A 25985-nucleotide genomic window follows, 5' to 3' on the forward strand; every position below is an offset into this window, starting at 1 on the left:
TGAGGCTAAACAATTATTAAATACATAATATGGGGTCTACGCTCAAATTAATGTACCCAACTTCTATTAGTGTCCATGAAATTTATGCACTGTTAGACACCAAAAGGAGAATAAACCACTTAAAAAACAAAATGTAATATTGTTTAAAAGTCCTTTTTAATTTTATTGGATACGTATATGTATGGTAAAATATCCAAATACAGTTTTCCATTATGAACGATAATAGCTTTGAATTTTCAGGTCAATAGAATTCAAAACTACCTTGGGAGATACTAATTCTAACGTCCAAAGTGCTTGTAACCCTCCCGGTTTGGTGTTAGCTGCAAATTTTATAAGCATATTCACCACTTTGTTATCCAAATTATTAATGGAAATATTGAATAGTACTGGTCCCAGGACTGACCCCTGTGGGACCCCACTAGATACACCCTCCCAGTTTGATAACTACTCTTTAAGTAGGTTTCAGAGTAGCAGCCATGTTAGTCTGTATTCTCAAAAAGAAAAGGAGTACTAGTGGCACCTTAGAGATTAACCAATTTATTTGAGCATACTCCTACTCTTTAAGTACATTCTTTCAACCAGTTGTGAACCCACCTTATATTAATTTCATCTAGACTGCACTTCCCTAGCTTGCTTGTTAGAATGTTGTGGGACTATGTTCAAAAGCCTTTCTAAAATCAAAGGGCATATGTGCTGCTATCCTGAGCGGCAAAAAGCAAAGTGGCATTGCCACTCTTGCTGGGCTCCAAATTTGACAGACTGTTTTCTTTTGTTCAAAGTTCATGTGATTGTCAACTTTTGAATGCTTCTGGGTTTTTTTTCTTTAAAAAAAATTCAGTGCCTGTAATCCTGCACATATGAGCAATTGTATGATTTAAAAAATCCTAGTGTATATAAACATGAATAACTATACATCATGGTTATATGCACAAACACCTGCACACATCAATAAGCAGATTTCAGCTTCCAGTGAATTTTTATGAACAATGGAGAGTTCTTTAATGTCCCTTTACTTTGAACTTCCTTGCTTTTATTAGCTCCTGTCAGAACCTTAAGCACTTTGTCCTCTGAATATAATATATGCTAAGTATTTCAACAGCGGAAACATTAAATGAATGCACAAAAATCTAGTTTGTGCCCCCCTCCCTCCTTTAGTCTAAAAGCGACAGCATGCATGCATCATTAAGAGACTGGGCTGGGCAATCAGAGTGAGTCTCTTCTCTGTGCATTACGGTACAAGGGTTGGCCCTCAGCTGGTCCACCTGCCACTGGGGTTTAAAGTTTCAGCCCATCGGGAAATACAATGACTTGGATCAAACTGCCTGGAGAGAAAGTCTGATTTCATCAGGGAAGTGGATAAACTGTAGCTATATTGGGAGAACATGGAGAGACAGCTCCGTAGGCGCGCACATGACAGGCTGTAAGCTGCTCAGCGTGTATCCTAGAAGCCAAAGCCATTAAGGAAGCAGCAGACACATGACTACATGGGGGGAGAGAAAACAGCCAACCTGGGAGTCTGCTGCCCCTGGACTTGACTCCTTCCAGAGGGACAGATTATATGCAATGAACAGCCCGCCGCAATTCACCAGCTAAAGCAACAAGCAAAAGGAGGAAGGGGCAGCCTCTCTGTTGGGCAAAGCGCTTTTTTGCTTCCGCAGTTTCTTGCTTTGCAGCTGGTGACAGCGTGCGCGCCCGGGGGGAAAGGGGAGGGAGAGAGAGAGAGGCAGAAGTGGTTTGCCAATCAAACAATGCTGCTGGCGACCAGCTACTCCTCATGTCTCCCGCGGGTCACCTGCCTGGCTTGTCCGCCCCTCTCGGCGCTGCTGCGGTGGATCACAGAGACGCTGCTGACATGGAGAGGTTGGTGAGCCCGGGCCACTGCGGCTAGTGCTGGCTCGTCCGCTGCGCCTTGCACCGCCCTCAGTCCGGAAAGCCTTGCTGCGCACCAGCCATGGAAGAGGGTCCCCTGCCAGACCTGCGAGACGTCGAGCTGAAGCTGGGGCGCAAAGTGCCCGAGAGCCTGGCGCGCTCCCTGCGCGGGGAGGAGCCCGCTGCCCGGGACCGGAGCGGCGGAGGGGGCAGCGGCTTCTGCCCTGCTTCAGCCCCTGGGGCCCCCCGGCTCAGCAGCAGCGCCAGTGCCCTGGCGAGACTGGAGACCAAACTTCACCTCCTCAAGCAGGAGATGGTGAGTCTGGCACCGCGCCCGGGGGTGCGCGCTGCACACGGCGGGAGGGGGAGCGGGCGCGGGCGGCTGGAGTCCCCATCACCCTGCTGCGCCCCGCGCCTCTCTGCCCCGTGCCAGCGGCTGGCAAACCAACCCGCGCGCCGCTCACCCTGGACTTTGCTCGGCCACCATTCCCTTTTCGCCAGCCCCGTGCCTGTGAGCGTGCGCAGTGTGAGAGGGTGCCACTGAATGCCTTCTTCCTCACCCCCACACCTCTGCTGACAAGCGGGGCGAGAGAGCCCCCCGGGGTCTCTCTATTGCACACGGATCGGTGGCGCTTTGAGTGGATTATGGACGGCGCTAAATAATGGGTGTCCCCTTGGTGGCCCTTGAGATACTTTACAGTTCAGACTTAACTAACTGACAACTCCTATCCTTGCCCTGTTGCTCCTTGAATTCTTGTAATAAAAAAAAAAAATACAATCTGGTATGATCTGCTCCACATACTTTGCTGAACTCCCCCATTTCCTGGTAGGGAGAAGTGCTGCTGATCTCTAGGCCCCTGTGCAATTAATTTCCATCACTGCCTACCCACACAAAACCAATTCTGAAAACAGCCCTGTTCCTGCTAGGCCAAAGGAGAGCAGCTAAATACATTCCCCGCTCCCTTTCTAGAAAGGGAGCCACTATTATCTTTCAGAATCTTTAGCAATGTCTAGCCACGCCCCTTACACACTTCATTGATGGTTTCCTAATCCCATGTGAATATGGCCCCTTAAGGAACCATAGTGATAGACTCAAGGTGCTCAGTCTATTTAGTTTAACAAAGAAAAGATTAAGGGGTGTCTTGATTACAGTCTGTAAGTACCTATATGCAGAACAGATATTTAATAATGGGTTCTTCAGTCTAGCACAGATGAGTATAACACAATCCAATGGCTGGAAGTTGAAGCTAGACATATTCAGAGTCTATGCAATAAGGCATACATTTTTAAAGGTGGGAGTAATTAATCGCTGGAACAATGCACCAAGTGTTGTGGGTACTCAATCACTGATGATTCTTTACTCAAGATGGGATTTTTCCCCCTCAAAGATATGCTCTAGGAATGCTTTTGGGAATGTTCTATGGCCTGTGCTATACAGATCAGACTAGATGATCACAGTGGTCCCATCTGGCTTTAGAATCTAGGAAAAGTTGTTATAATCCATGCACAGTCAAAGCAACTCCTACCTCCATGCTGTAGTCACAATTGCATAATGTCACCAAAGTGGCAGTGAGCAGGTTTCTCACCTGCTCAAGAGGCTTTCCAACTCCATGACTTCCAGGATATATGTACCTCATACGATTAGCTGGCAGAATGAAGAAAACTGACAGCCAGTGGTGTTTAGGTAGATTTTAGTCCTCTGAGTGATAACTTCTGATGTCTGGGGTATGTTAGCATATTGGTAAACATTTAAGATAATGCCCTGAATTCTATTTATTGTAAATCTATACAAATACTCCATTTTAATGTGACTAATACTTTTCTAAAAGGATGTGAGCTCTTTACTCCTAAAAATTGTCCTGCCATCAGTCATTCAGTTTATAAGACTAAACTTCTGAGGTCTATTTATTTCTAAACTGAGTATACTGGAATCTCTGTATGCTTCCATAAAAACCCCATTTATAATTTGGCAAAGTGGCTGTTTGTCTGTGGTCTGCCATTGGACCATGCAATATTTATTCATATTTTAACTCAACTCTTATGTAAATGGTCCAGCTATATTATGCTAAGTGTTATGTACTGGGTTAAGTCTGTTTTTCATTAGAAGACCAACTCTGTTAAGCAACTGTTTGTTTTGTTTTGTTTTTTAAGTAAAATGCAGGTTTCACTTAAAATAGGCTGTCCTACCATGAAATTCACAGTGAGCACCTAGTGAACAGCATGCATTATCGCTAGTAGTCAGATTCTGATCTCTGTTACATCAATGTAAGTGTAGAGTAACTCAGAAGTGTGTAGACAGCGGGTATTAAGGGAACCTGGCTTTACAGGCATATGAAAATAGCACCAATACATTTTGTAGTAACTCCCTATAGCACTTCTCATACAGTTTTAATATAAACTCTATAGTAGCCGATAGTGTGGTGTGATATGATGGCTTTGTGGGCTCCCATTTGGGATGAGCTGCATAAATAACTTGGGGTTCTGCTACTCATGGGTAAGGCTATGTTTCAGTCACGGGTATTTTTAGTAAAAGTCACGGGCAGTAAACAAAAATTCATGGCCCTGTGACCAGTCCATGACTTGTACTATGACTTGTACCCCTGACTAACTCTTGGGGGGGTGGGGGTGGGGGAAGGACAGGCGGCCCGTGGGTGCTACATGTGATTGGGGGTGGGGGGCGGGAACGGCCCAGGGGGTCCTGCGGGTGCTCTGGGGGAAGCAGCCCGTGACCCCACTGGTGCTGGGGGGTGGGGTGTGGCGGGGCTGGCAGGCTCCCTACCTGGCTCCTCATGGCTCTCCCCAGGCGGAGGTGCAGCCAGAAGGCTCCGTGCACTGTCTCTGCCCCAAACACTAGCTCTGCAGCTCCCGTTGGCCATGAACCATGGCCAATGGGAGCTGTGGTGGTGGTGCCTGCAATCGGAGGCAGTACGCAGAGCTGTCTGCTGAGAGTTGAGGGATGATGCTGCTTCTAGGAAACCCCCTGAGGTAAGCTCTGCCCAGCACCCTCACCCCCTCCCGTACCCCAACCCCCAGCCCTGAGCCTCCTCCCACAACAAAACTCCCGCTGCTGCTGTGGGAGAGGGGCACAGTGGCCCAAGACTGTCCCAGCAGCAGCCAGTGCGGCTGGCCCAGGGGCTGCCCAAGCTCCTCAGCCAGCCCCTGGGCCAGTCGCGCTGGCCCCTGCAGAAATCACAGAGGTCACAGAAAGTCACAGAATCCGTGACCTCCATGACAAACTCGCATCCTTACCCATGGGTAACATTGCAGTCTCAAACTTATGCTGATACTACTTTTATAATCCACCACATGGTATGCTTTTTGTATGTAGTATTCATTGATGGGGGTGGGCTGGAATGAAGCATCTGGTTTGGGGAGGAAAAAACAAGGCTTAATTTACTGACAGCTAGCGACAACTCAGATGCCTATTCTGTAGCCGGAGAACCTAAATTTTAAGAATGGCCATTTCATATCTAGAGCTATCACTCTTGCTTTTATACCTCATTGAATATGGTTTATACAAAGTATTCACCTAAACCAGTCTTGATACTTACTGTAACGATCACTCTATGAAGGTAATGGTGTCAAATTGTTACTTTAGAAGTTCATTAGGTTTATTTGTTATGTGGTACTTAAAGATGCAAACCAAAGTTTCAGTCTAGCACAGCACAGTTACGGAGTGCTGCATGTGCTGTGTTAGGGCAAGATAAAGTAGGTTACAGAGGAAGTTAATTTGGCATTAGTGAGTGCTGGTGCATGGCTATGAAAATACTCCTGCCTAGTGGCATGAATAGGGCCAGATAGGGGGGTAAGATACAATGTTACCATCCCCTTCCCCTCCTCCCCTGTCACACACTGATGCTGGAACAGTTTGTATAATGGGTGTGCTGAGAGCCATTAAACCAAACTGTAAATCTGTATATAATGGAGACCACTTCAAGCCAGGGGGTGCAGGAGGAACCCCTAGTTCCAGCACCTATTCTGTCACAGACACACACACAGGGTCCTCCACCCCTCTGCTTGTCTACTGACCCCCCATCCAGTCCCCTCCACTGCTCTTTCTCCTGTGCCTGCTCTCATTCCCTCTAATTCTTTTGCTTAACCTCTCACTCTCCTGACTCTTTCCCCTCACTATACAAACATGCTTTAATCTCTCCATTTAAAACAAAAAACAAAAACTTGACCCCTCTTGCCTCTTCTGTTATTGCCCATCACCCCTTCATTTCTACATTCATTGATCATGCTGTCTGCAATCTTGTCTGGAGTTCCTCTCCTCCAGTTCCACCCTGGACTCTCTCCAACCAGGGCCATGGCATCCACTGAAACCACTCTCACCAAAGTCTGTAATGGCTGTTTCCTAGCCAAAGTCAGAACTAGTATACCATCCGCATCCTCCTTGACATGTCAGCTGCCTTTGACACTATTGACCATGCTCCTCTTCTTGGAATTTTGGCCTCCCTTGCCTTCCATAACGGTCCTCTCTTTGTTCTCCTCCAACCTCTCTAATTATTCCTTCAGAGTTGTGGCATACTGGCATGTACTGGCCCATTTATGTTCCTATATAAAATCTCCTTGGAGGCTCTCTGTAGTTTTGTATAAAACATATTGAACACTAAGATTATTCTTATATGGTAACATAAAAAGAGAACTTTCCGTGTTACGCTGCTGATTCATATCCATCCCAAGTCAGTACTCCACAAAGTTATTACAACCCAATAGCTGATCAGTGGCTTCTAGTGATCTCAGTCCCCTTCTTAGTGAACCAGTGTAATCTTTGCAAATTGACTATTGTTGACACTCTAGGAAAAGTGGCCAAGGATTGGTTAAGGCCATGGGCACAGAGTTGTTTTCTCACACACTAGAGGTTGCCTGGGCTGATCAGAGTTGAGGCCCATTGGTGAGAGTGTGAGGAAGCTTGCATTACTGATGTCCATGAGTCACCTGCTCTGTTAATTGGAGGGCTTTGATCTCCAGGACTGTGAAGACTTTTCCGTCTACATCAATCACTAAAAGAAAATATAGTTCAGGGAACATCCAGCACCACAGTAGTAATCCATGTACTCTATACACAAATGATCTGGGGGGGTAAATGGAAGGATCTGTGTTCAGGAGATCAAAACTAAGGGCAGAGCCAGGCACTAAATACTAACTGGGCACCTTTTTATTCTTGATTATTCAGCCTTCTTTCCCTTTGAATACAGCCTCAATAGCAGTATACTGCAATAAATAGCCAGGATTAATTCCCAGACCCTAACTGCTATTGTAAGCAATTATAAAATATTGCTTTCCTCAAAAGCCTTGTTTCTCTTCTCACAATAATCACACATAATTAACCAGGGAAAACATGATCTTAAAACACATGAGAGGAGTAAAAATAAGCAAAGAGATTCTTAGTGGAGACCCTGCAAAAATCAAATTTCTTGTATCTTAGAAGCAAAACAAGAAATCAGTCAAGACAGGTTGAGGAGTATTTTGCCTTGGCTGTGTCTACAGTATGTGCAATATGCATCAGTAAAATAATGGGATCCTTTTTAATTTTTCAAGGGAACACGACAAAGGCAGTAGCCCTAGCATTTTTTTGGAGAAGACAAGGCAGGCTAGTAATGTTGGGAGTGTATATTGCACTTAACAGTGGTCTCTCATGGCTTATTTAAGGATGATATTTACAAGCTTAGCCCAGCCAACCCTGGATGTCCAATATGCAGTGCTTTTTGGAAGGAAGGGATAAAGAAGTGGAGAGAATTTTGGGGTTGCCCAATAAACTATTTGAGATGTAGACAGTACAGACAGGGTGGGGGACACATTCAGAAGTGGTGTGTAAGACATTACAGGAGTTAGATGCATAACCTATGTACATGCATGCCAGCTACTAAGTGGGTTGCAGACCACTGGTGATGTATACAGATCATAGTTTGAGATGTTCTCTTCTAGTTTATTCTTTTTTAAATTATGAGGTTAATTGTGATGGTTGATACTTTATCTAGGTCTTCCCAGTCAAAATGAAGCAGAGCTATTAGTCTTGCCACCTGCTGGAATTCAGTAGGCAAATATATTCATTTTCATAACCTAGCCCTTCCTGCTCCTGGAGTTCCATCTCCTTTCCTTCTCCTGTTTTCTCTCAGGTTGAGAAGCTTTGAGAATGTGTAGGATAAAGAAGGTTAGGGGCAGGGCTGCTTTAACTTTCCTGTTACACCTTTGTATTAGTTGCTTAACTTTTCCCATCTAGCCATTAGTATATTGATTACACCAACTTCAGTGTCACTTATTGTCATACTAAGTGGGACAAAGTTAGGGTCTGTCTAATGAGTAAAAAAGGTGCTTTTTAAAATTGAGCTAACATGAGTTGAAACACCCCATATCACCTAATTATAGACACAGTCTAGCCCCTTTATAATGGTGTTTGCTAATTAGAACTTTCATCATCTTCAGTGGAGATACGGCCCAGCATGTGTACACAGCATCACAAAGCTAAGTGCTGATTTTCTATTAAGTTGGTTATTAGAATTTTTTGGTTAAAATTTGACTGTAAATAAAATAGCCAACTGACGCAGTCTTAAGTCTGGGTAGGAGGGGCTGCTTCACCTTCGTTCCACTGATGAGCAACCGCAATGAGTTGTTGTTGTTAATTATTTGTATGCAATGTTATTGTAGCCATGTTGGTCCCAGGATATTAGAGAGACAAGATGAGGTAATATGTTTTTTATTGGACCAACTTTTGTTGCTGAGAGAGAGAAAAGCTTTTGAGCTTACACAGCAGAGCTTTTCTTCAGGTCTGCAGTGTTGTAGCTGTGCTGGTTGGACAATTTTAGTCCTGAGACAAGGGGGGTGAGGCAAGATCTTTTATTGGCCCAACTTCTGTAGGTGAGAGAGACAAGATTCAGGTTCTGAAGAATGGCTCTATATGAGCTTGAAAGCTTGTCCCTCACTAACAGAAGTCGGTCCAATAGAAAATTACTACCTCACTCACCTTGTCTTAATAATTATTTGTATTACAGGGAGATGGAACAGAGGTGAAGTAACTTGCCCAAGGTCACACAGTAGTTCACTGACAGAGCCAGGAATGGAATCATAGGCCTTTTGATTCCCAGACCAGCACCTTATCTGCTAGCCCACGCTGTCTCCACTATGTCTGGGTCTTCTTTGCCAGCAGGAATGTAGCTGTGATGAGGAGCTTGTAGTCTTGAGGTGGAAGGTACATAGGTTTGGGGAACCAGTATAGAGATCCTCACATCTGACAAGGATGCACAGAACACTCCACAGGGAAAACATTATCTCATATATACATATAGACCCACACACACATACATATCCTACTTGTTGTACAACATAGTCAAGTTCCTCACCCCTACTGCTTATAAGGGCTTGTCTACACTACCGATCGAGGTCGAGCTAAGATATGCAACTTCAGCTATGTGAATAGCATAGCTTAAGTTGACGTACTTAAATCTAGTTACCGCGATGTCTTCACTGCGGTAAATCGACAGCTGATGCTCTCCCGTCGATTCCGCTTGCGCTTCTTGTTCTGGTGGAGTACCGGAGTCGACTGGAGAGCACTCAGCGGTCAATTTATCACATCTATACTAGACGTGATAAATGAACCCCGCTGGATCGATCGCTGCCTGCCGATCTGGCGGGTAGTGTAGACAAGCCCTAAGACTCCTGCTGCCTCCAAAACTCTATTAACGAACAATATGGACAAGCATTTGTGAAATCCACTTGCATACCCAAACCTCTGCTTCCAGCCTGTAGACCAGCTGTTCTTAAAACCACTGTGTTAGCCAATAGCATCACTATGAAAAATTTGAGGTAGAAATGCTTCTAGATATTGGTATTCAAATGAGTACATCAAGCACTTCACCATGCTTTGAATTCTGGTTGTACTCCCAAAGAAAGTAGCTTCTCAACTGTATTGGAGGTTCCTATAGCATCTAATGTTTAAAACAATTTACAGAGATAAAGACATGTGACTTTCTTCCATGATTGTTATTGTCTGACTGCGTGGAGGAAGTATTTTGGCATCAGAGCTGTTTTAATCCATCATTGCTATCAGTCCCAGGGTTATTCAAAGGAATGTTATACTGTGCACAAAATATATTATCCTCAGATCTCTAAAGCTTGTGCATGAATCCCAAAGGCTTTTTTCAAATCCCAAATGAGGTCACAAAATAAATAGATTTTCAATTTATTGAGGAAATTTGCATACAGTATAGATGCAGAATTTTTGGTCAGGATCAGTGATGAGCTGCCAAAATCTTAACAACCGGTTCCCTCCTCACCCCACGAGGGGGTCGTGGCCCACCCCCACCCCCCAGGACTCCTGCCCCATCCAACCCCCTAGCGTTCCTTGATGCTCCCCCCAACCCCCGGGACCCCTGCCCCATCCACCCCTGTCCCCTGACTGCCCCCAGAACCAGGCAGGAGGGTCTTGTGGGCCACCGTAGTGGGTGCCCATCCCACCCCTAAGAGCCAGAGGGACCTGCCGGGGGGCAAGGTGGGAAGTCCCGGCGGTGCTTACCTGGGGCAGCTCCCAGGAAGCATCCGGCAGGTCCCTCTGGCTCCTAGGGGCAGGCTAGCATAGCTAGGGGGAAAGTAGGGGGAGCGGCTACTCCCCCACTGATCACATCAAAAGTGGCGCCTTAGACACCAACTCCGTGGGTGCTCTGGGGCTGGAGCACCCATGGGGAAAATTTGGTGGGTGCAGAGCCCCCACCAGCAGCTCCGCACCCGGCCCCAGCTCACCTCACCTCCGTTCCGCCTCCTCCCCTGAACGCGCCGCCCCACTCTGCTTCTCCACCCCGCCCCACCCCACCTCGCTTCCTGCGAATCAGCTGTTCACGCGGGAAGCCTGGGTGGGCCGAGAAGCAAGCGGCGGCTTCGCGCTCAGGCCTAGGGAGGCAGAGGTGAGCTGGGGCAGGGAGCAGTTCCCCTGCGCACCCCCAGGTTACCTGCTGCAGCGCGGGCAGCCCTCCTTGAGTCCCCCCACCCCAGCTCACCTCCGTTCCTCTCCGCCTCTGTGGGCCTGAGTGCGAAGCCGCCACTTGCTTCTCAGCCCTCCCAGGCTTCCCACGTGAACAGCTGATTTGTGGGAAGCCGTTGGGGGCGGGGGCATTCAGGGAAGGAAGTGGATTTGAGGTGAGCTGGGGCCGGGCGGGGAGCTACCCACCAAATTTTCCCCGTGGGTGCTCCAGCCCTGGAGCACCCATGGAGTCAGCGCTGAAGGCACCACTTCTGGCCAGTTGTTAAATTTAAAAGGGCTTCTAAATTTAACAACCGGTTCCAGCAAACCGGTGCGAACCAGCTCCAGCTCACCACTGGTCAGGATGGATATGACCAACTAGGCTAAAAAGAACTCTTTGCAACTATCCTGAAACTCAAAATATATAATAAATGTGATGGGTTGAAGGAGTGAGCTATGTCACTAATTTATTTTTAAATATAGTAATTCAGATGGATAGGAAATGAGGAAGACTTCTTGTAACCCTCACAAAATGAGTTAGATCCTCGACTCTTCAGCCTTTAGCTGGTTTCCAGGTGACAATCACGCACACTCTTGATCGTCATGAGAGTGCTCATTAGTTGCATAAATAGTTCCCTACCATCTAAAGAAGAGAGAGAAGGGAAACTTCATCTGTTGTGTGGCAAGTGTTATAATAGAAGAAGGAATGTGGTACTCTAAGAGTAAGGAAGGCAGAGGGGCTGAGGCAGAAATTGGAAAATGTATTTAGGTACCTAATTTCCAGCTCCATGCCAACTCAGCTGCATATTGGGAGTGCAATTGGTGAGTTTTGGGGCCAAAACTCCACCTATCCTTCACCCACTCCCCACATACCTATGGACTTAAACATGTGAATTGTGCTGTGAATCATGCCTCAGTTTGGATTAATACTAGAAATGCATGACCTTCCTCCCCTCCCCTATCTGACTTTCTGTATCTAGTGTGATTATTTCTCTGTTTTAATTACTGTTCTGTTGCAGTCCACCATCTCCAGAAGATGAAGCCAACTGATGTGTGTGCTGAGAGCAAGGTGTGGGTGAGGACAGAATGATGACGTGTGCTTTTTTTATAGTTTGGGATTATGGAAGGACCAAATCCAGCAACTCCCTCCATGGTCAGAGAGGTCTTCCTAATAACTGGATCTGTGTGGTTCAGCTACACAAGAAGAGGGTGCACAATCCACAGCCCACAGGGTCTCCTTGGATAGCAGCACAAAATGGGCAGGTGGGATTGGGGCTGGAGTGCGACCAGAAGAACTGCTGCAAGAATCCTCCAGTCCTCCTAATTCATAGCAGGGGGTGCATTGCACATGCAGAGGGCTACTTCAGCCACCAGAGTGAAGCAGCCTCCCTACAGTGACTATGTAGCTTGCTCCTTGGCCTAGTGGGGAGAATTCCAGCTTCCAGTGGAAATATTTAGCACACAATCGACTATTTGGTGTGGGTCCCTGGAATTAGTACTATGTGCATAGTAAATATTTCAGGTCAGAAGAGAAATTGTAAGGAATGCAGGAGTGAAAAGGGAAGCCTTTTTTGTGTACTGGCAAGAAAAGAGTAGAATCAGTGCATGTAAATAACGCACAGCTTCACACTCCATTTTCCATCAAATCTAGAAAGTATTGTCCATGCTTTCATAGGCTTTGTCTACACTACACAGCTCTTAGTGACACAGCCACGTCGACATGGCTGTGTCGCTAAAAGTCGGGCAGTGTAAACACTGTTTGTTTGTCAGCACTTCCACCCGCTACAAATGGAGCTCACCTTGTCGACAGGAGAGCGCTCCTGCCAACAACGAGCCGTTTACACTGCCACTTGCCATGGCAAAACTTCTGTCTTTCGGGGCGAGGGGGGCCTCTTTAAGCACCTGTGAACAACAAAAGTTTTGTCATTCAATTGGCAGTGTAGACAAAGCCTTTAGTGTTTAGCTATAAAAGCAGTTTAGTAGTCCCTGGAATGGAGACACGGTTGCTGCCTCAGTATCCCTCCCGCCCCTTCCCTCCCCCTGAGTCAACAATGGCCTTCCCTGACGGGTATCGTGTGTTGGGATTCAGCCCTCCAGCTGAATGCAACAAGAGTCTTAGAGCAAAACAAAAAATCCAAACAGTCGTCAGCCCTTCCCCCTACCCTTTTTTTAGCCTAGCCTGTGATTTCCAGACATCCTTCACAGCACTATATCTCCAATGATGTTGATGTTCCATGCTGAACCAGGACCAGACCATGCTTCCTTGTACCCTTTTTTGTAAAAGGCTACTGCTTGGGGGTAAGACTGTCCAATAAAGGGACAGTAAGATAGGGGCATAGTTAGGGCAAGCTGGCTGTGGCGTATTCCAGATAAGAAGGTGTCGTGCTGGCGGGTTAGCAGAAGCAACCAGAGAATATAGAAAGGTTGATATCTTTAGCCTATGTGCTCATCTTGTGCCCTAAAAGTTAGCAAACTAAATACGTCAGGATCTTTGACTGATGCTAGTCTCCCAGGAGACATCATTGGCCAGTAGTGTGTGTGTCTGGGTTTTTGGTTTGTTTTGATTTGTTTTTTTATCTGTGCTTCGCACAATGACTGTGACAGTGTTTCACTGATGTAGAGTTTGTCTAGAAAGTCATGCTTCTATGTCCTCCAGAATGGATTACTTTAATGAGCTCTGGGACTACCTGTGAAGAGAACTTAAAAGCTACAGCTGGTGTAGAATTCAGCAGCTCTCTTGGTTATTGGTGTTGGTCTAAGGCAGCATTTTGCACCAGCCTGTCAAAACTAAACTAGCTTCCCATTTGCTTCTGGATGCAATTAAAAGTGAAGACACTGACCAAAGGACCCACATGTCATTTGGCTGCTGGCTGTTTGAGAGGGAAAGAGGTGATCTGTGCTCAGCCACATCAGCTGAGATCAACTAAGGTGCTTGAGCTAACTATTTATAGATTTAAATACCTGAAAGAGCTACTGGCAGGGCATTCTCAGTGAAAAGCCTTCAAATCAGGAAATTCACTTCCCTTTTGTGTCTGGAAGAGCCAAAGTTTATTAATACTCATGGCATGGAGCAAAGCCCATGAAACACACATGGACAATAAGCTGGTAGAGGAGTGAGTAGCACCGGGTTGGGGAAACTTTGTCCCATGGAAAAATGTAAACAAAACTGAAAAAAAATGTTTCTGCTGAAAAAATTAAAACTTGAAAGCCAAAAACTTTTGGCTTTAAACTGAAAAGTTTTCAGTTTGTGGTTACTTTAAAAAACAAAACAAAACAAAACAAAATGTTGAATTTGAAAAGTTGCCTGATTCCCTCTGTCTTTATGAAACACAAATACCGTATTCAAAAACTTGCACACTTCTAATGCAATATAATTTAAAATGGATGCCAAACACCCGATAGAAACTTCTGGGAATGTCAGACCCTGATTTTAATTTTGCATCTCACATGCATCTTTTTAATTAGTTGTACTGTGAAATCAAATATGAACACACTAGTACTTCAAGAAAGTTTGAGATTTGGATCCAATTCCAGTTCTTAACTTTTGGACTCTGAAGTGGATATTATATCATATTATACTCTCAATATATACCTTTAATGTATATATTTTTTAAAAATTGCCTTAGTTTGAGAGTTACTTTTGACCATATGGCGCACTACAGTCTTTCATGGTGAAATCCAGGCAACAGCTTCAGATTTGTATAAATCCATACTGCATACTAAAGATGATCTTTCAATTTCTTTTCTTTTGCACTCTTAAGTTTTTGACTGTACACAGTGTTTGGATCTAAGCCCATTAGATTAAGAGGGATCAGCAGAACAGGAATCAGCACTTACTTAGCAAACTCAGAAGTGAGCAAATGTTTTCCCATTCAGGCACCCAGTACTACACTAATTAAATAGGCTTATGTCAAGACAGGCAGGGATAATGCAGAGACTTAACTGTGCCATATTTAAAATTCAGTGAAAAAAACTATGTATGTTATTGAGCCAGGATGCCATCTGATGGAGAGGGAGGGGGAGAAGTGAAGCTGTGTGTTGCTGCTGAGCCAGATGTCCAGAGCATATGATAATAACTCTATCCTGTACCATCTGCTCTAACACTTGCTGACACCAGCAGCCATTTCTTGCCACTGGCTGTTGACCTAAATGTTTGCACTTGTATTATCATGTCTGCCACATATTTGGGTCCACATCAACTTTCTGAACATTTTGTTTCACCTCCATGTGATGTGAGACATGTTTATAACATCAAAAGTTGTTTTTATAAACGGCAGCATCTGCATACTTAAAGGGGTTTAGAAAAATCTGGGCTATCATAAGTCAGGACAGCAATGAAGCTTTCCACTCCTCTCACCTCCATACACTATTTTTTCCCCTAGAACATAAAAAAGAAACATTTGAGGCTCTTCTAGGTGCAGTGGTCCTTCTGGTGCCATATGCTAGACATCTGTCTTTATCACGCTTAATTCTGGGTCTTGCAATATTTGAAGTGATTAATTAGACCTTAGTTTATGGTAATTTCCACATATGTTCAACCTTTTACACAGGACTTAATTTCCGCTATTGTAGAATGCATGAAAAAATAGCTAAGATTACCTGACTCTCCTAGTGGTTTGCATTGCTCACTGTTAAGCTGTTGAACAGAAGATGAATATATCAGTCTGATACAGTATAACTGTCATAGACATAGTGTGGGTTTTTTCCTTTTCTTATTTCTTCCTCTCGCACAATAGAGAATTGTCAGTATATTTGGGGCATGTGTGTTTTAGTTGTCATATGTAACTTCAAGATAGAGAATGCAGTTTGAGGAGGTATAGTACAGAATTATTTTTCTGTGGATTACAACAGGTTCATTTTGTGAGTAGCACAAATATTGGTAAATATTTGGCAAAGAGAACAGCAGATTGTAGTAAAATAACCCAAATAAATAAAGTGTAATTTAAGAGGGAGAAGAGACCTCGAGAAACTAACATGATGGCAGCACAACTTGACTGTGTGTGTTTCTTTTCTGTCAAATCAGAAGTGGATCACTTAATGAACAAAGTTTTACATTTGTTTGTGTTTCTGTAGCATATTAAGACAACTATAAATCATTAATAGTCTCATCTACTGTATCAAAACCATGAGTAATTATGCTATTAAAATATTCATGCTTAAAACTATTTTGCAGACACCCTCAAAAATGTTTTGGGAACCGTTTGTGGGATGATTTGAGCACTTAAGAACACTTCATTGAGCAAGTTGCTTTGCCTGCTTAGTGTAAAAGTAGTCAGTCTGACGTGCCATGCACACTTCCTCATTAAAAATAACAGGTGCTTGATTCTGTGCCATTTTCAGGTGCTCTGTTTTCTTACTCTGCCTTTAAGTGGATTTCTGCTTACAGTTTAAAAAAGAAATCTCTCAAAAAACTGAAGCCAAAGCATTTGCTGTCTCTCTCTCCTGTTTAAAGGCCGCTCATCGGAAAGTTTCATTATGTTGCTACAACGTGTTACAAAAGCCCTAAAAAAACATTTTGTTGTGAGCTTTGAATGAATAGTTTCTCTTGAACTGCAGCAGACTGAAAGGAGATCATCGCAAGGCTGTGGTCTCCCTCTAAACCAAGGTCAAGGGCTCAGACAGCAATAGTGAAGCCTTAATCACTGCTCATTTTAAAAGAGCTATGACTTAAAACTAATTGTGATATATGCTGGGTAACATCAACTAACGTTTTGGGTACTTTGGAGGCTTGAAAGAAGAGGTATTAAAAGGCAAGAAATGGAAGCTGCTAACTCCCTTTTTTTCTCCCAATATTTTCTTAAGCTATTTTTTCACCATAATCATTCTTTCTACATGAAAAGAAGGTAATAAAAAAATGCAAAGATTATGTGCTTCTCCGATTTGCCAAAATATTTTAAATATGAGTAATTATAAATGTTTAAAAGTACAGTTGATAATGGATAATTTACAATGCCCAAGAGTTTAGCAGCTCCAACTCCCACCTATCTTTCACTAAAAATGTAATTTGTATGAACTACAGCCCTCAAAAATGAGATAAGATCCATTGTAAATCTAAAAAACTCAAGGCGATAGGGAAATAAAAAATACTGTTAGCCATGCAACATAACCTAGATCAGGTCAGAAGCAAAGAAGAAAGAAATGCAAAATTTGTTTTCTAAATCACCACCAATTTAACTTCTAGTGGTGAAGGTTGGTTTTCACATTCTGTTTGCAGCTCTGGCAGAGAATCCCTGTATGACCTTGGGAAGATCACATAGGGGAGCATTTTCAAACTTCAGGGTGAGAGGTTAGGCACCTAAATTTTGTATATTTGCACCTAAATAAATGGGCTGATATTTTTAAAAATGAACTGTGCTCCTGAAAATCTAGGCCTCTGATTTTGGTGCATCAGTATGAATTTAGGTGCACTAATCAACACTAAGACCTTGATTCAGCAAGGTCTCATTAAAGCCAATGAGACTACTGATGTGCTCAAGTGGCCTGGAGTTCCAGGAGCTCCTCTGAAAATCATTCAGGTTGCTCATGTAACTAGTATCCTAAGGGGCTAACTTTCAAACTTTCATGCTTAAACATTTCCATGCCACCTTTTTCATAAGTAATAAAAGGGGTCATAATATTTCTCTACCTCCCATGAGCATCGTGAGGCTAAATTAGTTAAAGATAGTGAAGAGGTTTCAGATCCTCAGATGTAATGTACTATACAAATAGAAGGTAATATTAATAGCAGCACTCAGCGTTCTGTTGGGAAAAAGACTCAGCTGACTATATTACATAGTGAGATATTAGTAATAGAATCACAGTGAAAGGTATGTAAGACCCCCTACACTATAATCTTTACAGGATGTGGTGGTTGTGTTTGTACAGCACCTAGCACAATGGGAAACCTCTCCTGTCAGGAGCCTCTGGACACTATTGTAGTATAAATATTAAACAATAGCTCATGGAGTCCATTCACCTACAAGTACAGAATTTAGTGCCCTGCTTGTGGTGATCATTTTGTAAATGAAGAATGCTGGTTTCATGGTTTATTGGCCAAATTCATCCCTGTTCTAAACAAATGTAACTCCAGTGACTTCAACAGAATTGTGCTCACGTACACTGGGTCTGAACTTGAGTCTATTAATTTCTGTAGAGTTCAATTTGTGATATACGTCGTCTGCCAAGGACTGGCCTATGTGTTGCTGTTGGTGGGTTTGTTACGCTGTCTGTGGTTGCTCTTTTAGCTGGTCAGACCACATATTTTCAAATAGCATGATGCCATCTATATATTGCTTAGGTGTAGATGATTTCTTCTGTTACCCAGAAGAAAGGACAAATTTAATGAATTCACTAAACTACACTAAATTGCTACCACGTGAGAATTTTTGTAGTGGGAAAATTAATATCAGGAAAAACAGAGTATGCTTTATTGTTTTTGCTAGGAAATGGAGAAGACTCATAAAGCTCAGAGAAAGGTAACTTTTTCGATGTTGATTTATTGTTAAAATATTTTTTAAAAGACTTGATAAACTTGAAATATATTGAGATTAAATTCCAAGGAAAGCAGGGCTAACCCAGTAGAAAAAAATAAAGAGGGAGATATCCATAGATGGTGCCAGAAAATTGTTCAATATGAATAACAGAGGAACTAGAACAATTAGGGTAAAAAAGTTGAGACTCATGTATTTTACACACCTCATGAAAGGAAAACTACAGTAACTAATGCTAATATTTTAGCTGAGGTAACTACAGTGGTTGCATTTAAAATATTACTTCTGTTTTGAAAGATTATACTGGTTTGAGATTCTCTGTATATAAAATGGGAAATATCATTGGAACTGGGACTATTTCTCAAAATGGAAGAACATTGCATCTGTGGCCAGTTTACCTACCCTCTGCCCACTAATCCTTCTCCCCAGAACTACTTCTCACACTCCAACCCTTTGAGCTGCTTTTAAGCAGCCACCATGTTTTGCTAATCTTTCCCTTCCCCCTCCACAAAATGTGGGATGTCTCTCCAAAATTATAAGGGACAGGACTGGTACTATTCAGCTGTAGACCAGTGATGGGTTTCCTTCCCATATATCTCCACAAAGTTTCCCAGCATTCATCTGTTTTACTTGGGATGCACTCTGGGCAGAGGATTTGGCTTTAGGGCAACATCGTGTCACACTTCCTTGTCCATCTTCTGTTTTATATACTTGCCACCCATGCTGTAGGGCACACACAATAAAGCCAAGTGTTGTGAAATTTAAAATTAAAGAAATTATTTGTAATTAAAGTACACTTATAGCTACCATTAGTAATGCCGTAACTCTGCTCTTGGCAAAGAGAGTCACATCGCTTCATCAACTAAGATAAAGGAGTGGTAGAATATTGAAAAAGGTCAAAAAATATTTCTAAGGATTTAATAATACCATGTATAGAAGGGAATTTGTAGTGTGCTGTATTCAGAAAACCATAGGCTGAGCATTGATTGCCAGTGGCCTTTTCTAGCAGCTATAGACATTATGAGCTTGATTTTAAAACTGATCTAATCCGAATCAGTCCCTAACTCACTGTAGCTCACTCTCCAGGAGAAATAATAGTTTTCTACTATAAACTCTTTAAAAATATATTTTCTCATTGAAAAAAAACTTTCTTTGCAGAACAATCTTATACGTAAGTGGCTTAAACTGAAAAAGGAAGGGGGTCACCTGATTGTTTTCATAATTTTGTGTCACTCCCTCCAACTCATTTATCTGTTTTGATGTTGGTTGATGTTTACAGTTAGCTAGGAGAGCATTTGAAGAACCTTCCCTGGGCATGACATCAAATTAAGTGGCAGGGCATAAGGGCCAGCCTGTAGCCCCGGTTGCATGCTGTGGAGGAGGATAAGACAACAACTGTTTGCCAGAAAACTGGTACCTACTCATCTGAACTTTTCCCAGCCCCTGCTATGCACTGCTGTTAACTCATAAGAGCAGCTGTAGAAGCTTTTCTAAAGTAGTTTTAGATATGAATCCAACCTGTTCGGTTTGTCTCTGTGAAATGCATCTGTTACAGCGCTGTAATAAATGGAGCTGTCAAACATGATGGGATTATGTTTCCTTTAGTCACATTAATTGAATGTTCTTGCATTTTATTTGTTTACCACTAAAGTTACATTGGCTAAAACCACATGACTGCATCCCAACTAATGTGATTATGTCTGAACTAAAGTAGATATAAGTGGCAAAAAGGCCATAGATAACGGAGTGCTATCTGATGAAATAAACCCCATTGAGGAAAGACAGTATTGTGTGGGCCACCTTTTGTGTTTGCCTTTGGAAAAGTACAACCTTGGTATGAGCCACTTGGGAGTAAGTGGTGGTTTGTAAGGAGCGTGTGCAAGTCACCAAGAATGCAAAGAATTGCTACTAAGTAGGCTCTTCTGCACAAGAGCTGAAGCTGTGGATGTAATTATGGCAACAACGGGCTTCCTGTTAACTAGTTTTGAAATACATAAATCTTCTAATTTATCAAGAAGAAACCATTACATCAGTAACTTTATTGATGCTAGTGTTGTTTGGCACTGTATTTAACTAGCCTTCGGGGAAATTCCTGTTTCCTAAATTTGCTCAGTTTCAACAAGCTTGCATTACATATTGGGGGTCATTTGCTACTGTCACAATAGCAGGCCAGTGTCCAGGCAGATGTCTTGCAGTAATTTATTGATGGGAGCAGAGGAGGCTGCTTAGGCCGGGGGGCTGGGAAATCCTGAATCTCTGATTTCAAAACATCACATAAAAATAATGATGCGTGGAAAATATGATTAAAGTTGTGGTTGGCAGTATTGCCTTGCAGAGTCCCAGATCCGTTAACTTAATAATACTTGTGATACTGCCGTGAGAATAATTCAAAAGTCATTCTAAGATGGGGGAGGGAGAGGAGGCATGCATAAGAGTTAAACAGGCTCTGAAATACAGGAATATAAGATCCAGAGAAGCTTTTGAAATGTCTGCTGTACTAACAGAACAAGGATTTATTGAAAGAGGGGGGGTTTTGAGCAACTATATCAAGGTAATATAATTTAGTATATTTTGAAGGATTTGCAATTTAAAAATACGTTATGTATGGAAAAATCAAGTCCAATAAGTAGCCTTGCCAAAATAAGATAAATCACTCAATTCCTCAGAGTATGAATTCCTTTCCAGGCTGTTGTGGATTAACAATGGTGATGCGGTATTCCTGTACAGAAATTTATGAATTTGGAGAACAAGATAAAATGCCTGTTGCCTGGCATGACAAATTTTATTCGTTTTCTTTTTTATGTCTTAGTTGAATGAAACTCCATATTTAAAATAGACATTTACAGTAGTATATATCATTTCGAAATTAACCATCACAGAAATTGACATGTTAACTCATATGGAGCAAACACATTTACACTGTATAAAAAAATGTACATTTTCACTAAATATATTAATATTTTAAATATATATAGACATATTTATATACAAATATAGACATACTAAACGCCATGTGACAAACATAATTTATATATTTAGAAAATATTAATGTACTAATAATTTATACATTTTCCTTTATTTGATTTTTGTAGACCAATATTTTCAGGTGCATAGGATTCTTATGTCTATTATATTTTATGAACTATGGCCCTGGTGCCCACATGAATAGTTCACTTGAAATCAGTGGGACTACTCACACACAAGCGAAATATTACACACATGCATATGTTTCCGGAATCAAGGACCTATATGGCTATACATATATAAATCTTTAATCTGCAGTATGCAATGGTTGGGATTCTCAGAAGCATTCACCTCAGCTTAACTCTGCTCCCACTGAAGTTAATGGGAATTTCACCATCAGCTTCAATGGGACCAGAGTAAGGCCAATGCTGAGTGCTTCTGAAAACCCCACTTTACATTTATGTACCAAACAATATATATTTTAGTATGGCAAAATGTAATATGGCATCGAGGAACAAAGAATGTAGGCCACGCTTACACAATGGGGGACTCTATCCTGGGAAACAGCGACTCTGAAAAAGATTTGGGGAGTCATGGTGGGTAATCAGCTGAACATGAGCTCCTAGTGCAATGCTGTGGCCAAAAGGGCTAATGCTGTCCTTGGATGCATAAGAAACAGAGGAGTCTCATGTAGGAGTAGACAGGTTATTTTACCTCTGTACTTGGTACTCGTATATCTGCTGCTGGAATACTATCTCCAGTTCTGGTGTCCACGGTTCAAGAAGGATGTTGATAAACTGGAGAGGGTTCAGAGAAGAACCATGAGAAAGGTTTAGAAAACCATGAGTCATAGACTCAAGGAGCTCAGTCTATTTAGCTTAACAAATTAAAAATTAAGGGGCAACTTGATTATAGTCTGCAAGTTCTTCCCTGGAGAACAAATATTTAATAATGGCTTCTTCAGTCTAACAGTGAAAGGTGTAACATGATCCAATGGCAGGAGTGGAAGCTAGACAAATGCAGAGTGGAAACAAGATGTAAATTTTTAACAGTAAGAGTAACCATTTGAACAATTTACCAAGAGTTGTGGTGAATTCTCCATGAGCAATTTTTAAATCAACCTTGGTTCGAAACTCTGCAAAAGACATTTGGGGTCAGATAAAACTTCATTAGACAGAAGGTTAGCTCTTTAACTTTACACACTTTCTCTAGATTAAATTTATGATTTTGGTTTATATTTAGCCCTTCTGCTTCCATTATCCCTACTCACTTGAATCTTTGAATCTCTGTTCTTTGTTAATAAACTTACTGTTTTAACTTTAAAATATTTAAATGCTGTGATATTGAACAAGAAGCTGATCCTAAATTAAAGCATCCATGCTGTTGTTCCTTTTGGGGATAGCTGACCTGGTAATTCTGTGAGTGTTCATGGATAAAGGGCTGAATACTACAGGGGCTTGTGTACTGAGGTACACTTGTTAACCTGCAAGGCAAAGAAAGATGGCATAGCCTAGAGAAGAGAGTTTGGGTGGCTGGGAAGGACTGGCAGTGCCAGGGGAATGCTCCTTCTTCTCATTGGAGGCAGGGAGGTAACAAGGTGACACTCAGTCCTAGGCATCCTGAGAACCATTAAACCCTCACAAAACTTTCACAGATAACGTGAAATGAGGTGATTTTTATAAGTAGAATATGTTTACATTATATGAAGACTATTTTAAAATATAGCTTAAGAATGTATGTTTCTTTGACAGGGAAAAACTGGCTTTTTGCAAGGGAAGTACTATGCATTACATCCGGGTGGGCAAACTTTTTGGCTCAAGGGCCACATCTGGAACACCAGACCAGGGCAAGCCCCAGACCCCGCTCCCCCCGCGGGAGCTTGAGGGCCGGATTAAAACATCTGATGGGCTAGAATCAGCCCATCATCTGTAGTTTGCCCACCACTGCATTACCTTAGTACAGGAATTGGGAGAAACTGAGGATTTCTCTGCTTTGCACAAACCAATTATTTCAATCTTTCACAGACACTGAGGCCAAAAATCAGGATAGAGAAATTTTTACTTAACTTTACCTCCAGACACCTTTTTTATACTGGTCTGGAGACAGGGTCTCTATGATAGCTCTAACTACAAGTACACAAATTTTAGGGAAGCAGAGAATCACCTCACTGGTGTATTTAGATTGTGATTAGTAGCACTTTAAAACTATTGTCATCTCCCACCTGAGGATTGATTTGCACATCGACATTCCCGAAATTGCCAGCCTACCTTCGTGCAACCTGAACCCTTGCTGTCATATTTGATAATTCCAGGAACTGTTACTATCAGATACTCTTGCCCCTCCACCTGACCTACCGCGAATATCATTATCTATCAGTATAGGCCAACTTCATGGTATCATCTGGGAAATACTGTACCACTGTTAGAGGAAGTTAGGAAAGACTGTTCTGATAACGTCAGGTGCTCATGAATTTAGAGGTGCTGGATACATAGACTAAAGTCTTGTTGGCCTCTCTGACCCTCATATTCAGTGCATTTCTTTCATGTGACAATTGTGGTTTTATTATTTCTAAGTGAAGAAGAATCCTGCAGTTCTGCACAGAACCTTGGCAACCCTGCTTCTGGTTCTGATCAATCCTGGCAAGGAATATATTTTTGTTTTTAACAACCCCTCTCATGGTAAGGCAACAAATAAACACCTGTGCTACATCATTATTCCCTGGATTGCTCAAATTCCCACATTCAAACAATAATTGTAACTTTTAATTGGGTTTTAAGAAAATAAAGAAACTAAACATTGATATTCCCACTGAAATGTACCACTACAGCAGTCTATTGTGCTCGAGTCACAGACATTTCATAGTTTGTGCCAACCAATACAGTTAAATTGTTGTCAGAATGTAGATAAGATGCCATGCAGGCTTTTTATTTACTTTATTTAAATCCATCACTAGTGAGCTGCTGGATTAATGAACTTCACCTGACCTGATTTTAAAAATAATCTGCAATGCCAGCAATGTAATTATTTTACTTTCAGTTAATTATTAGGCATTGGTGTGTGTGTGTTACGGTGGTGCCTAGAGACCCCAACCATGGTTGGGGCACCATTGTGCTAGGCACTGTACATACATGTAGTAAGAGACCATTCCTACCTCCAAGAGTTTACAGTCTAAATAGATGAGAGACAAAAAGTGAGAGGGGAAACTGAAGGATAAAGAGGAAGAATGACTTCAAGCTCCAAAGTCACGCAGCAGTTCAGTAGCGGAGCCAGGAATTAGAACCTGAACTCCTGATCCGTCGGCACTGCCCTATCCAATGAGCAATACTGCCTCTTTTTCAGTGATAAGTTTCATGATTAGAGGAAACTTTGCTCAATTTTTGTTCCCCCTACTGCTTTACTCAGCAAAGCTGGTTAGTTCCATTCTCTTGCGGCCACCAGAACTTACAATTCTATTTAAAACTTGCTTGGCTGCTTGTAAGTCACAGAACAGTACTGTCTTTGGCATATGTATGTGTTTCTGTGCATGTCTGGTGGCAGTAACTGAGATTACATAATGAATTTAGGATTTGCAGCCCAGCTAAGCTATCTTTTTAACTGTGAAATACTTATACTGAAACTTGCAACCTGAACTCGGATATGCTTTGAGAGTCAGTGTACTGCAAGCTTTCCTCACAACTTATGCACAGTTGAGGACTCAGTCAATACTCTGAGTTACAGTACCAATAAGAGAGGCTCTGGATAAAGAGAGTGCAGGAGAATGTAAGTTTTGTACATATAATATGTGTCCTACATTCAGTGTGTTTACAGGTACAAGGTTGAATTTATGTCCTGTTTCTTTGAGACCTGAAGGAAATGAAAACACTCAACACTGTTCCTTTAAATGGTAGCGGCTCTTCCAATAACATTTCACCAGTATTCCAATGAGTCCTGTGGTGGACTAATTTAAAAATGAAGTAAGATTAGTTTCTATTAAATGTCTATAGGGCTTAACTCCCACTGAAGTAAATGGAAAGGATCTCATCGACTTTAGGTGGAGTTGGATTGGGCCCTATATTATTGGATCGCCCAGGACAATCACAAAGTGCAAAGGTACTGATTGTAAGTACATTATAGTGGAATACGGACATGGAATAATATCTCTCAAATGTTAGTATCCACTACTGCTTTATTAAAAATATCAAATCCAGATTTCATGCTTGAAATCTGCTATCATTTACTTTTTACCTCTCCGTTTGGTCACAGCCTACTATGGTTTAAATTGGTTTCACACCCATTTGTTTAAAAAATACAGTAAAATTGATTTTTGTTGTTGTTTTACTGTGTAGGTTAATCTCCGAGCCACTGACGTCCGGCTCATGCGCCAGCTGCTCATCATCAACGAAAGCATCGAATCAATAAAGTGGGTGATTGAAGAGAAGGGAGCCATCATCAGCAGAGGTAGTAGTTTGAGTGGCAGCCTTTGCAGCTTGCTGGAAAGTCAGGAGACCTCCCTTCAAGGCAGCTATAACAGTTTACAAGATTGTAGTGATGGACTGGATGGAATATCAGTGGGGAGTTACCTGGACACTTTGGTGGATGATGTCCCAGGTCACCACACCCCTTCAGATATGGAACAGTTCACTGATACTTCTGTTCTAGAGGCCTCACAGACTCTGCACAAGCATCCCAAAATTGAGTCTGATGAATACTACTGTTTTGGTTAATAAAAAGAAGTTCCAGAGGGACATGTG

The 25985-nt window shown here is 42.3% G+C and overlaps 1 protein-coding gene across 1 annotated transcript; it reads left to right on the forward strand.

Moving 5' to 3' along the window:
* The first annotated feature begins 899 nt into the window (after positions 1-899).
* LURAP1L (leucine rich adaptor protein 1 like) lies at positions 900-25985 on the forward strand. The gene is made up of 2 exons (XM_084629428.1): positions 900-2185; positions 25581-25985. Exons 1-2 carry the CDS (start codon positions 1952-1954, stop codon positions 25956-25958), a joined length of 612 nt encoding a protein of 203 aa, XP_084485554.1. The 5' UTR covers positions 900-1951; the 3' UTR covers positions 25959-25985.

The sequence above is a fragment of the Lepidochelys olivacea genome (assembly GCF_965140295.1).
Source record: "Lepidochelys olivacea isolate rLepOli2 genome assembly, chromosome: 5".
Taxonomy (NCBI): Eukaryota; Metazoa; Chordata; order Testudines; family Cheloniidae; genus Lepidochelys; species Lepidochelys olivacea.

What these genes read in the sequence shown, in the direction of transcription:
- LURAP1L (XM_084629428.1), top strand. Translation starts at nt 1,952, where the DNA reads ATGGAAGAGGGTCCCCTGCCAGACCTGCGAGACGTCGAGCTGAAGCTG. An exon ending in ACCTCCTCAAGCAGGAGATG is followed by an intron (nt 2,186 to 25,580) that starts GTGAGTCTGGCA and finishes TTTACTGTGTAG; the next exon opens with GTTAATCTCCGAGCCACTGA.